This window comes from Rhinatrema bivittatum, chromosome 7 (genome assembly GCF_901001135.1).
Source record: "Rhinatrema bivittatum chromosome 7, aRhiBiv1.1, whole genome shotgun sequence".
Lineage (NCBI taxonomy): Eukaryota > Metazoa > Chordata > Amphibia > Gymnophiona > Rhinatrematidae > Rhinatrema > Rhinatrema bivittatum.
In genome coordinates, this window is record NC_042621.1 from 263,066,626 (window position 1) to 263,080,644 (window position 14,019).

At 47.1% G+C, this 14,019-nt stretch overlaps 1 protein-coding gene across 2 annotated transcripts in view; it reads left to right on the forward strand.

The window, feature by feature from the left end:
- The first annotated feature begins 201 nt into the window (after window positions 1-201).
- The window catches only part of ARHGAP19 (Rho GTPase activating protein 19), a 171,367-nt gene continuing 157,549 nt past the window's right edge, over window positions 202-14,019 (forward strand). For both annotated transcript variants that reach the window (XM_029610172.1, XM_029610173.1), the window contains exon 1: window positions 202-340. In XM_029610172.1, the coding sequence (XP_029466032.1) occupies window positions 294-340 (47 nt within the window). In that variant the 5' untranslated portion in view covers window positions 202-293. The remainder of the gene's footprint in view (window positions 341-14,019) is intronic.

Sequence of the window (14,019 nt, forward strand, 5' to 3'; positions counted from 1 at the left end):
TATCAAATAACTACAACTCCCAGAAGGCTTTAGTCTCTGTCGAGACTTCACCGTCTCTCGAGCGAGAGCACCCGGATTTGAACAGCCAAGCCAAGCCAACCCTCCTCCTCCTCCTCCTCCTCCTCCTCCACCCCGCCCTCCCCTAAGGCAAACCGCAAACCAGAGCCGGTTCAGTCTTAAAGGAGGAGTGATATTCAAACTAACCAATCTCTTTTGAAGGGGAGATAGGACGCTGCCCAATCGGGAGAAGCAGGAGGCGTGACAAAGACGGCAGCGGAAGATTTGAAAACAAAATGGCGACTGCGACAGATGGGGAGGAAGAATGTATTAGGATAAGACGGTGAGTAAAAGAAGTCTTTGGGGTAAGGGGTGCTGGTCAATTAGGGCAGCGATAGTTAAGGAGGGCAAAAGTATTGGAACTGGGTGTTGCCTACTTTATTTTATTAGGAGAGCATATGTTCCTTGACCAGTGAGAGTTGTCATAATGTGTGAGTACGGTTTTATAACACGGCTCAGGGGAGCTTTGAAAGGTGTTAAGTAATCATGTTATTGCTTGAAGCTTATTGAGCGATATCGAATTTGTGTGTGTAATTATTTTCTATTGGTACTATATCTAATGACTGGAATGAATCTGATAAGGGGGGTTTGTTGACAAAGAATGTGGTCGTGTAGTAATATAGCCGAGTTTTAAAAAGTTTTGGACACTTTTATGGAAATCCATAGCCAGTAGATGTGGGTGTCTCCATACTTCTAGGCGTGAGCCAGAAGGCATGGACTTTTCTATTATGATCTGCTGGGTCCTTCACAATGACCCAGACTGGCCGCCGTCAGACAGGATGTTAGGCTCGTTGTGTTATTGGTCTGTCTCAACATGGCACACACATGATTTTAATCTCAGGTTTACTGCTAGTGCTTTTCTAAATACTTGCATTGTGCTAAAGCTCTTCTTTCTGGAGCTGCTAAGATGTAATATATGCCGATAACATATGGAGGTGAGCTTTTTAATCAGGCTTATGGCTCCCAAGACAGTTGGGACCAGTTCTGTGTCTCGTCACATTTTCCTGGTCTTGACTGCATCTTTTGTTACCTGATATTCTTTCTTCATTTATAGTACAAGAATAACATTATTAAGAGATGTTTTCTCCTTAACCATAGTTTTTTGTGTGTGTGTGTTTTTTTTAATCTTCTAACTTTTTCTGTCTGTTGGAATGGGAATATTCCTTGTGATCAACTACTGTGTTTCTTGTGGGCAAAATCTCAGATGCTAGTTTCCCATACCACCAATAGTTAGCAGACTCTTTTTGTATGAGGGGGATGCCAGCTGCTGAGAAACAATTTTATTGACATTCTGAGGCTTTTTTTTTTTTAAAACTGTCATTAAAAATGTCTTGAGCATCTCTGGAAGGGGTGCAGGGTCACCAGAGTGGATCGCTCTTGGAAGATCAGAGCTGAGCGGGCTTCAGCAGAACATCACTCCCTTCTTGCTCCTCTATCCAGAGGGCAGATACTTCTAGACTCTCTCCAGGCTTTTGAAACTATTTTCCCTGCTGGCTGCACCTTCCCTGAACTGAAGCATAGCTTCAGTTGCTTTTGCTAACCTCTGGGAGCTCCTGCTTGGGACCCGATGTAATAAAACGTGAGGTAAATTTTAGCTCATGTTTTCTGAGTTAATGCCCATTGCATTAAGCTAATGATATGCTAATACGTTGGGAGTTTAACAAAACAAAGTGTGCTAACCTGAAAGTGCTCAGCATGAATAAATAGACCTTATAAACATTTTTTCTGAAAGATAAATAATCCTCTTTGGTTGCAGGAGTCCTGTTCTCTGAATTTATGCATATTGGACACAATTTTGCACAAAGCAAGTGCGTATAAAACATGTTTTATGCACAGAGAATGTTTTGTGCACAGATTTATTTTATGTGCAACAATTGTGTTCTGTGCACATAAAGCAAGCTCTGGAAGACACTGTGCAGAAAACATGTTTTATGCATATCCATAACTTAAAACATCACACACAAACAATATTATTTATTTTTATTTATTTATTTCAGATTTTTATATACCGGCATTCGAGACAGCAGTCACATCGTGCTGGTTCACATAAAACAGGGGTGCATAGTAAACATAACTATAACAGGGTGATAAGAACTTGGCTGAGAAGGAAGAGAAAGGAAAGGTTATTAAAATTCACACAGGTAAATGATATATAACTTAATATATAACTTAAATATAACTTAACATTAAAAATTGTCATACAAAATACAGTAATAAAAGCTACATAAATACACATCTGATTCCTGAACACCATAGTTAGCAATCACCAAAGGCTACGTGAAAGAAAATATTATTTGTTATGATGAATCATGGAGTGAGCAAGCTTTTTCAGATTTGTGGGTTAAAAATGTCTCAGAACATTAGCCAGGGCAACATTACTCCAGTTCTAACTAGGAGTTTAATTTCCAGTATGAGTTAAGCCTATACACCTCTGCATCAGTGAGTAATAGCTAATGCCTTCATTAACACCTTCATTAACATGGGATTTAAATGGAGGCATGGTAATGTGCATATTTTATGCAGGTTTGTACACTTTTTTTTTGTGTGTGTGCAGACTTCACTCCTGATGTAGCAAGCATAGCCTAGTGCACCTAATTACATTGGGACCATAGAGGGAGCTGAAAGAAATATGCGGTCAGGTTTTTTTTTTTTTATATACAGACATTCGATCTGAGATATCACATCGGTTTACATTCAGGTACTGTAGGTATTTCTCTATCCCCAGAGGGCACGCATAGGCCACTCTCCTGTGCGTGTGATTCTGTATTAAATGAGGCCTGGCGGTAAAAACGGGCAAAAGGAGGCGCTAGGGACACTAGCGCGTCCCTAGCGCCTCCTTTTGGACCAGAGCGGCGGCTGTCAGCGGGTTTGACAGCCGACGCTCAATTTTGCCAGCGTCGGTTCTTGAGCCCGCTGACAGCCACGGGCTCGGAAACCGGACGCCAGCAAAATTGAGCATCCGGTTTTCGACCTGACAGCCGCCGGCCGACTTCAAAATTACTTTTGGAAAGTTTCAGGACCTCTGACTTAATATCGCCATGATATTAAGTCGGAGGGTGCACAGAAAAGCAGTTTCTACTGCTTTTCTGTGCACTTTCCCGGTGTCTGAAGAAATTAGTGCCTACCTTTGGGTAAGCGCTAATTTCTGAAAGTAAAATGTGCAGCTGGAAAGGAGGCTCAACCCACTGTCTGGACTGATCCCTGGTACTACAGGAACGAAAATTAACAGGTAAGAACTAATTTTCCTTTCTTTTGGTATTTCATCTAGTGTGCTTGCTCATCGCTGCACATTCCTGGTGTGGTCTTATTCCATATCTTCATCTAATGCTATACATTCTAACTCTCTGAACTTATTTTAGACTTCTGTATATTGACATCTACCGTATTTTTCGCTCCATAAGACACACTTTTTTCCCCCAAAAGCAGGGGTAAAATGTCTGTGCGTCTTATGGAGCGAATGTAAAAAAAAATTAAAAATCTAACAACGCGCCCCTCCCAGACCTTCCAAATTAATTTACTACAACCCCCCGCCCTTCTGACCTCCCCAAGACCTGCCAAAAGTCCCTGGTGGTCCAGCGGGGGTCCAGAAGCAGTCCGGGAGCGATCTCCTGGACTTGGGTCGTCTGCCGCCAGTAATCAAAATGGCGCCGATGGCCCTTTGCCCTTACTATGTCACAGGGGTTACCGCTGCCCTTGGTCGACCCCAGTGACATAGTAAGGGCAAAGGGCCGTCTGCGCCATTTTGATTACTGGCGGCGACCACCAGGGACTTTTGGCAGGTCTTGGGGGGGGGGGGGTCAGGAGGGTAGGGGGTTGTAGTAAATTAATTTGGCGGGTCTGGGGGGGGGGGCATCAGGAGTGGGGGTTGTTAATTAATTTAAAGGTTTGGGATGGGGTGGGGGTTCCTACAGAAATAGAAAAGTTTTCTGATCTGGGGAGTGGACCGAAATGGCCCTCCCCAGACCCGAAAAAAAAAGTTATGCACTTCCCTAATTTTCTCCATAAGACGCACAGACGCCCGGGAACAGAGCCGGTTAAGCACACCATTTTTTTTGCGTCTTATGGTCCTGTGCGTCTTATGGAGCGAAAAATACGGTAAATGTTTTCTTTTTATTTTTTACAACCCACTTACTAGCAGTTGATTAACATGATTTGGAATCTGCTTTTTCCACATCCTCACTGTCAGGGCAATCTAATTTCTCTTTTTTAATGGTATCCTTTGTGAATACTCTGTTCTGAACAACTGTCTGCTTTCCCTCAAGCACATTTATGCTACCTAATTAATTTATGGTTTTGCATCCGACACACACCAAAATTTCAGAATATGTCAGATGTCTGAGCATCATTGAGTGAGATTTTTTTGGGGGGAGAATCCATGTATTCCTTGAATACATGTATGCAGCTGTCACCTAATAACTTTTTTGGTTTTGCATCTGATCTAGGGGGCCTAAGAGTCTTATATGGGTATTTTTCTCTGGATGCACATAAGCATATGCATTCAGCATGTAGGCAATTTGCATATAATAACTTTTTCCTAGCGTGTAGCAGATGGACTCAGAACCAATGGGTATAGTGTACTCATGCTAGCAGTTGGAGACGGATCAGATTTCAATCTGACGTCAGCCCCTAGTACATATACCCCTGCAGGAAGTGCAGATCCTCAGTATTTTCCGTCTCCATAGCAGTTAGGAGCTTTCTGCACGCTCTCAGAGCGTTGGAACCAAATTCAAAGAAAATTCTACTGAAGACGAGCCCCGCTCTCCTGCGGTGATACCCTCGGGTCCCTCCCCCAGTCGAGATTCCCGAGGTGATTTCCGTGATCCCTTGGAGGTGAGCCTCGGTCCGGCGGCCGAATCGCGGCAAGGACTTACGGCCCCCGAGCGAGAGGAGTTCGGGCGCGGCTGAGAGGCAGCGGGTGTACCCTCAAAAGCGGCGGTGAAGGTAGTTGCCCTCTCCCCCCGCAGCCGGAGACCGCTCAGGTCGAGACCGGGAAGCGCCAAAGGTAAGGTAGAAATCTTTACTTGTGCCGGTCTCCGAGGATTGAGGACGAGCGCAGGCCATCGGCCGAAGCCAGCGCCACCGGTTTGATTCGCCCTAGCAGGGCCAGACCCCGGCATTTCCAAGGGCCTTCCCACGTGGAGACCCTCTGAGGTAGTCGCCATATTGCCCGCATGGTCGCTGTCGCCATCTTGGCCTTAATCTCGCCGATTCACATCGCCGCCCGGCCGAGCGCACAAAATTTACCTGTGCGCACAAACCTACTTCTGTGTGTAAGTTATACGTACAAGAACCCTTGGACGCATAAGCGGCACGCGCAAGTCCTGGTCGCACGGACTACGCGCACTCGTCTACCTGCGTGCACATCCCGGGTTAAGCGCTCAGATACGCGCGCACGCGGCCAGGCACTCCGGAACGAAACATGTACGCGCAGGCAACCTAGACACCTCCAATAACGGAAGTAAAATCCCTAGGCCTCTGCTCAGCATGCCACCTCGGGGCCGCCCAGAGCCAGGAAGCCGATGCCTTATGCACCCAATGCGAGGAGGCCCTGGGAGATCCACCACAGGCTCAGTCTCGCCCAGGGCCGGGGACTAGCTCTTCAGGGGGCTCCCTGGAGCTAGCGACCCCCAGCGGGACCCCCTCTCAGCCGGAGGCTCCCAGGGAAGCAGCGCCACTCAATGTGGACCCTTCGTCTATTTCTTGGGTGGAACTCTTCAAGGGGATTCACGCCTTTATCCGAATGCAAACGGATTCCCTGGCGGACCAACCACATACGTCAAGTCAGCCTGACTCCCACAAGGAGGTCAAAACTGTGGAACCGGTTGCAATCCTTGATGAGCAACCCTCGCCCCACGGCATGGGATTACCTGCAGGCCCTAGGGCTGATGGCATCCACACTGGAAGTGGTCCCCTGGGCGAGGGCCCACATGAGGCCTCTACAACACTCACTGCTGTCCCGTTGGAACCCACGGTCGCACAACTACACCGTATGCTTAGCCCTCCCGGCCACAGTTCGGACCAATCTAGACTGGTGGCTGCAGCCCAGCCCATTTTCAAAAACATCCATCAATCAGCCCCAATCGATCTCCATATCCCCCTCAGATTACACTACTCAACAAGACCGACAAGAGATGCTTACAAAGGATCACTTCAAGTACCTCCAGCCAAATCTACCAGACACATCACGCATAGAGATCGGGCCTTCTCCACAGCTGGTCCAACTTTATGGAACTCCATTCCCCTGGATCTTAGAATGGAACCCAGCATCTCAACATTTAAGAAAAGACTCAAGACGTGGCTGTTCACGCAGGCCTTTCCTAACTCCAACATTACTTAACTCCCTTCAATCAGCATACTTCGCTAGTAATAGCATTAATAGTCACCTCTTATAATGTTTTTGTATATATATATATCTGATCTTCATTTTCCTTCTTACCCCAAGTTATTGATTCCCTGTTACATGTAACTGCTTTTCTGCACTATTGTTCAAATTGTAAAGTTTATTTTAATTGCACCCCTGTTTCTTGTGAACCAGCATGATGGGACTACCGTCTTGAATGTTGGTATATAAAAAAACTTAAATAAATGAACAGAGGCTCAAGACTATCATCCCCAACCTGGACTCTGCTAACTACAGATGCCAGCCCTTGGGGATGGGGAGCACACTGCGAGGAATTAACCGCCCAAGGGCAGTGGAACACAGAAGAGGCAGGATGGAACATCAACCGCCTAGAAGCGCGGGCAGTCAGACTCGCCTGCCTGCGGTTCGCCCAAAGACTTTGAGGAAAAGCGGTCAAGGTGATGTCCGACAACGCCACAATGGTTGCCTACATCAACAGGCAAGGGGGAACCAGAAGCCAACAGGTGTCACTGGAGATAAACCCACTGATGGCATGGGCGGAAGTAAATCTACAGGAGATCTCCGCCGCTCACATCGCCGGGAAGGACAACATCACGGCGGACTTCCTCAGCAGAGAAAGTCTAGACCCAGGAGAATGGAAGCTGTCTCCTGCAGCCTTCCGGATGATAGTAAACCGATGGGGAACACAGGAAATGGACCTTCTGGCGAACAGAACCAACGCCCAAGTACCCAGACATTTCAGCCGCAAGCGGGATGTACAATCCCAAGGGATCGATGCCCTGGTGCAGGCCTGGCCACGGGGGACCCTACTATACGCCTTCCCGCTGTGGCCCCTCTTGGGCGCAATCATTCACAAAATACAGCTCCACAAGGGACTAGTCCTTCTGGTGGCCCTGGATTGGCCAAGAAGACCGTGGTACGCAGACATGAGAAGACTGCTGGCAGGGAACCCCCTACCCCTTCTCCCCCCCCCCCCCCCCCCCCCCCAGGGACCTGCTACAACAGGGTCCGATCTTCCACGAGGACCCAGCTCAATTCTCTCTTACGGTCTGGCCATTGAGAGGGCTCGCCTGAAGAAGACCGGATACTCGGGGGCGGTAATAGACACCCTCCTCCGAGCACGCAAGTTCTCCACATCGTTAACATACATAAAGATCTGGAGGATATTTGAAGCTTGGTGCGAAGATCACGACATCAAGACACGTTCACTTAAAGTTCCCGTGATGCTGGAGTTCCTACAGAGCGGACTCCAGAAAGGACTGTCCCTCAACTCCATCAAGGTACAGGTGGCAGCTCTGGCATGCTTCGGCACCAGGGGCAAGAGGGATAGCCTAGCCTCTCACCCGGATGTGTCACGTTTTCCTGAAAGGAGTCAAACACATTCGTCCACCTCTGAAGTGGCCGGTACCTCTGTGGAATCTCAACCTCGTCTTGGACTTCCTGTCTGGAACCACCTTCAGACCTCTTCGAGGGCTATCACTCCATCAGCTGACCCTGAAGATTGTTTTCCTACTGGCAGTTTGTTCAGCGCGACGCATCTCTGAACTACAAGCACTGTCTTGCCGTGAACCCTTTCTTAGGTTCACTCCGGGATCCATCCAGCTGCGCACGGTACCGTCATTCCTTCCCAAAGTGGTCTCCCACTTCCATCTGAACCAGACCATCTCGCTCCCGTCGGCGGGAGCCCTGAAGAATTCGGAAGAAGCCCGTAGTCTGCGTCACCTCAACGTTGACAGAATCCTTTCCAGATACCTGGAAATTTCAGAACCCATACGGAAGACGGACCACCTTTTCGTCCTTCACAGCGGGAAAAGACTAGGGGAAGCAGCCTCGCGGGCAACCATAGCCCGATGGATCAAGGAAGTCATCAAGGCGGCCTACGTAGAAGCAGGGAAACCTCCGCCTCTACAGATCAAGGCCCATTCGACCAGAGCCTGGGCAGAAACAAGAATGATGTCACCCGCCGAGATTTGCAGGGCGGCAACATGGTCCTCCATCCATACCTTCTCCAGATTCTACCGTCTGGATGTTCAGGCCCGGGAGGACACGGCATTTGCAAGGGCAATACTGAGTGGGTCACAGGCAGCCTCCCACCCGGTTCGGAAGTAGCTTTTATACATCCCATTGGTTCTGAGTCCATCTGCTACACGCTAGGAAATGGAGAAATTACTTACCTGATAATTTCGTTTTCCTTAGTGTAGACAGATGGACTCAGCAGCCCGCCCTTGGCTGCCGTCACGCATGGAATTGCAAATGATTCAAGGGTAAGCCTCCTTTCGTTTACCTAGGGCTCCACCCGGCTGGGTGTCGACGCTTTCCGGTTGAGCTCCCTGGCGGTCTCCAGCTATACTCAATCGACTAGTTAAAATTAATCCAGTTAATCAAGTTATAACGTTTATATAGTTACGAAGTTATACAAGTTAATCAAATTAACCAATCGGTCAGTCAAACATATATCCACAATGCTTTGCAAGGAAGAATACTGAGGATCTGCACTTCCTGCAGGGGTATATGTACTAGGGGCTGACGTCAGATTGAAATCTGATCCGTCTCCAACTGCTAGCACGAGTTCACTATACCCATTGGTTCTGAGTCCATCTGTCTACACTAAGGAAAATGAAATTATCAGGTAAGTAATTTCTCCAATATAAACTATACCCTTTATGATTGATCCAAGTTTATTGGAGAATATCACAGTTCTGTTTATCTTAGTTAATGGATGTTTTACTAGAGATTTAAGAACATGCCATACTGGGTCAGACCAAGGGTCCATCAAGCCCAGCATCCTGTTTCCAACAGTGGCCAATCCAGGCCATAAGAACCTGGCAAGTACCCAAAAACTAAGTCTATTCCATGTTACCATTGCTAATGGCAGTGGCTATTCTCTAAGTCAGCGGTTCTCAACCTATGGGTCGCGACCCCGGCGGGGGTCGAACGCCCAAAACACAGGGGTCGCCTTGTGTCGCTCGCTCCCGGTCTCTCCCGCTGCCGTTGCCGCCGGGCTGTCAGCACGTTCAAGCCCAGCGGGAACGGCAGCGGCGCTAGAAGAAGCTGTGCACCCGTGGCTGGGCCTTTTCTTCTTCCTGCGCCTGCCCCCCCCCCCCCCTCCCGTGACCCGGAACAGGAAGTGAATCGCGGTGCGCGGGAAGGAGAGAGAGCCGCGCGAAAAAGTAGCAGCAGCGGCTGCAGCATCGGTCCTCGAGCAATAGAAGCAGCCGGTAATGGAGAAAGGAGACAGCAGCATGAGCCTCCCGCGGCCGATGGGATTCTTCTTTCTTGGCCAGCGGAGGCTGCTGCAGCTCCCATTTGTGCTCGGGGGGGGGGGAGGAGGAAGTGAGTGAGAGAAAGAGAGAGAAGCAGCCAGCCAGCCTGTGTGATTGACTGGTCAGAGAGCTGGTGTGTGTATGTGAGAGACAATGAAAGTGATTGCTCAGGGAGATGACTGATGTGTATGTGAGAGTGTGAGACATTAGTCAGGGAGGTGACTGATGTGTGTGTGTGTGAGAGAGAGAAAAAGCATGGAAGTGAGAAGTCTGGGTATGTGAGAAAGCATGGGCGTAAGAAGCCTGGTGTTGTGGGGGTGAAAGAAAGCATGGGAGTGAGAAACCTGGGTGAGTGTGCATGCATGAGAGAGAGAGACTGCTTGGTAAGGTGATGGTGCGTGTGAGAGAAAAAGACTGGTGTGTGTGTGTGAATATGAGAGAATGTGATTCAGGGAATGAGAAGCCTGTGCACGTGGAGAGAACAAGCATGGGAGTGAGAGACTGGTGAGTGAGTGAGTGTGTGTGTGTGAGAGAGACAGAGAAAGTGATTATGAGAGTGAGAAGCCCGTATATGTAAGTAGAACATGGGAGTGGGAAGCCTGTGTGTGTGTGTGTATGGCATGAGAGAAACTGTTCAGGAAGGTGACTGGTGTGTGTGTGCCAAAGACTGTTTGGGAGATGATTGGTGTGTGAGAGACAGAAACTGGTCATGGGGGTATGACTGGTATGGTGTGTGTGTGTGAGAGACATGGGCACTAAGGAAGAGGACCATAAGTATAGAGCTTAGCTTCTACTGCTGCTTCTGGTGAGTGCCACGGCCTGCAGGGAAGGGGAGTAGGAGAGCTGCTGGAGGGGTAAGTAAAGGTGGCTTTTTAAGTTTATTTTTCTTGACTGCCATTTTAATTGTGTGATGTCTGCTTTTTTGAAATATTTTATTGGTGTTTGGAGAATGTTTAATAGTTTTTATGAGTTTTTAATTGTTGGATGTTCATAGCTGTTTTGAAACATTTATTCTGCTTATTAGTATAGTTTTACAATTATTTCTGTGTGGGGATATATAGCTGCTTGCTAGTTCTGTTTTCCTAATAAGAGGTGTATTGGTTTTTAGGACCTGATTTAATATTTGTAGTGTTGCCTTTTCATAGATAGGGTTGCTCCTGTTTGAGTGTATTCCCTTCGGCGCAGCCCCGAGGAGGCCCGAGCCATACCCGAGGAAAAGCCCTAATCAACAACAATAGTAACAGCCAGTAAAGGTACAAAGCCAACCGTTTCAGCTGTATGGAATACAATTACCATTCAACCAACTTCATCTATTCCAGTCTCTACAGCGTTGTCAGAAACATCTACAATAAGACTCGCCACCCCTTCAGGACGCCAGTCAGCATTCATCCAGCCTCACCGGCAATCCTCAAGCATTCATCCAGCCTCACCTTCAAGCTTCCAGCACTCATCCAGCCACACATGCAAGCTACAAGCGTACATCCATCTTCACCTGCAAGCTTCCAGATCTCATACAGCCTTGCCGGAATATTTCCCACAGCTATCTAGCCCCACCTGCAAGCTTCTAGTATTCTTCTTGACCCACTTGCAAACTTCAAGCACTCATACAACCTCTCCTACAAGCCGCTAGCATTCATCAAACCTGCACAGACAAGCCTCCAACTTTCTCATAGCCCTTCTTTCATAATTCTTCTTACCTTGTAACATAGTTCTTACAAATGGCACCATTTTTCACAATTCCAATTCTCCAACATAACACACCACCGAAAAGAATTTCTTTCCGACATGCTCAACAACTCAACCTTAAATCCCTCTCTTCAACTCCGATCACTCCTTCCACACAACTCCTAGGCCTCACCCTCTTCTCTTTAAGCCTTTTCAATGTTCAATCTCTAACGAAAAAGTCTGTAATCTTAAACGACTACCTCATAGATGTGAAACCGGAGATATGTGCAATCACTGAAACGTGGTTAAAACCTTCTGACACAGCAATAATTAATCAATTACCTACAGAGGCTTACGACTTCTTCTCACTTCCCCGTCATAAAAAAAAGGGAGGAGGTATCCTTTTAGCAACTAAAAAGGACCTCAGATTCTCTCTACATCAATCCAATTCCAATTCAAAACTTGAATTTGGCTTTTTCACCTCAGACAAGCTCCAAATCCTCCTCGTATATGCTCCCCCAGGACTTCTGGAATCAGATGTTTCACCACTAATCGAATTAACCTCTTCCATCATCAACTTTGACTCTCCAGCTATCATCCTAGGTGATTTCAATTTACACGTTGATAACCCCAACCCATCACCTAACTGTGAAACACTACTCACAGCCTTCTCAGCGCTAGGCTTCACTCAATTAGTCAACAAACCTACCCACAAAGCCGGCCACACGTTAGACCTGATCTTCGTTAACGCTGCCATCAAGCCCCTATCTATCCCAAATTGCACTAAGGTCCCCTGGTCAGATCACTACCTCATAACAACTTCATTCTCTATAAAAGATACTAGCCTGGCTTGCATTCCTTCGCCCTCCTTCACTTACAGGAAAACTTGCTCCCCAGAAGACCTCAACAATCACCTATCACCACAATTACACCAACTGGACCTTACAGATCCGAACTCAGCACTTCGATCATGGAATACCATCACCGAAACTATAGCTAACAAGTTATGCCCTACAATTACAAAAAAACCACACCAGAATTCTTCCAAAAGACAGCCCTGGTTCTCCTCAGAACTAAGAAAGCTCAAACTCCAACTAAGACAAAATGAGGCTAAATGGCGCAAAAACCCAGGAACCAACACCCTTTCAATCTACAAATCATCACTGCACCAATACAAATCAAGCACCTTAAGATCCAAGAGGGACTACTACGCCTCGAAGATACACGACCTCGTATTCGATGCTAAAGCCCTCTTCAGCTATGTAGCCAACCTCACACAATTAAACCAACCAGAGATTGCACATGACCAAGCTCAATCGAAAGCGGAAGAATTAGCTCTATTCTTCAGCAACAAAATCAACAATCTTCTAGCTCAGTTCCCCACTAACCCCATTGATCCACCAACCACTCCCCAACCCTCAATCAACTACACTCGGTTAGAAGAACTTGACACAACTTCATCCATTGAAATCCAAGGAATTCTAAGGAAAATTAAACCTTCCTCTCACCCTTCAGATCACATCCCAACTAAACTACTTCTCTCAATTCCAGACTCTATCTCCAAAACACTGGCAGATATCATAAATTGCTCCCTCACACAAGGATTCTACCCTGACAACCTCAAACTAGCCTCACTTAAACCCCTTCTCAAAAAACCAAATCTTGACCCTATTGATCCGAACAACTTCAGACCGATAGCTAACCTCCCCTTCATAGCCAAGATAATGGAAAAATTGGTAAACTCTCGACTCTCTAACTACCTTGAAGACAACAACCTACTATTCCCATCACAATACGGTTTCCGTAAAACCTTAAGCACGGAAGCCCTCCTCATCTCTATGACTGACCACATCATCCTAGGCTTAGACAAAGGACAAGCCTTCCTTCTGATCCTACTCGACCTGTCGTCTGCATTTGACACGGTCAATCACTCCCTTCTCATCAACCAACTAACAGCCATAGGTATTTCAGGCACTGCCCTGTCATGGTTCAGAACCTTCCTCAGCAACAGAGGATACAAGGTGAAGATTCATAATAAAGAATCCTCTCTTCACCCCATGTCAGTAGGAGTCCCTCAGGGCTCTTCCCTGTCTCCTACCTTGTTTAACATTTATCTATTACCCTTATGTAAACTTCTCACTGACCTCAATCTCAAACACTTCCTCTACGCTGACGATATTCAGGTCCTGATCCCCATCAAGGAGTCGCTCGCAAAAACACTGGCTCACTGGGAAACCTGCCTCCAAAATATCAAACAGCTTCTCACAAGTCTCAACCTGATTCTAAATTCATCAAAAACAGAACTTCTACTCATCACACCAGAAAACAGTTCCCTCACACACACTCATCCTACCTTACCAAATACTACACAAGTGAGAGACCTAGGAGTTCTAATTGACAATCACCTAAACCTGAAAGCTAACATCAACAAAACCACCAGAGACTGCTTTTATAAGCTCCAAGTGCTGAAAAGAATAAGACCTCTGTTCCACACACATGACTTTAGAACAATTCTACAATCAATCATTTTTGCAAAGCTGGACTATTGTAATACCATCATGCTTGGTCTCCCCTCTTCACACACCAAGCCACTGCAAATGGTCCAAAATGCCTCCGCTCGTATACTCACGAACACCAGGAGAAGAGAACACATAACCCCTATCCTGATGGGCC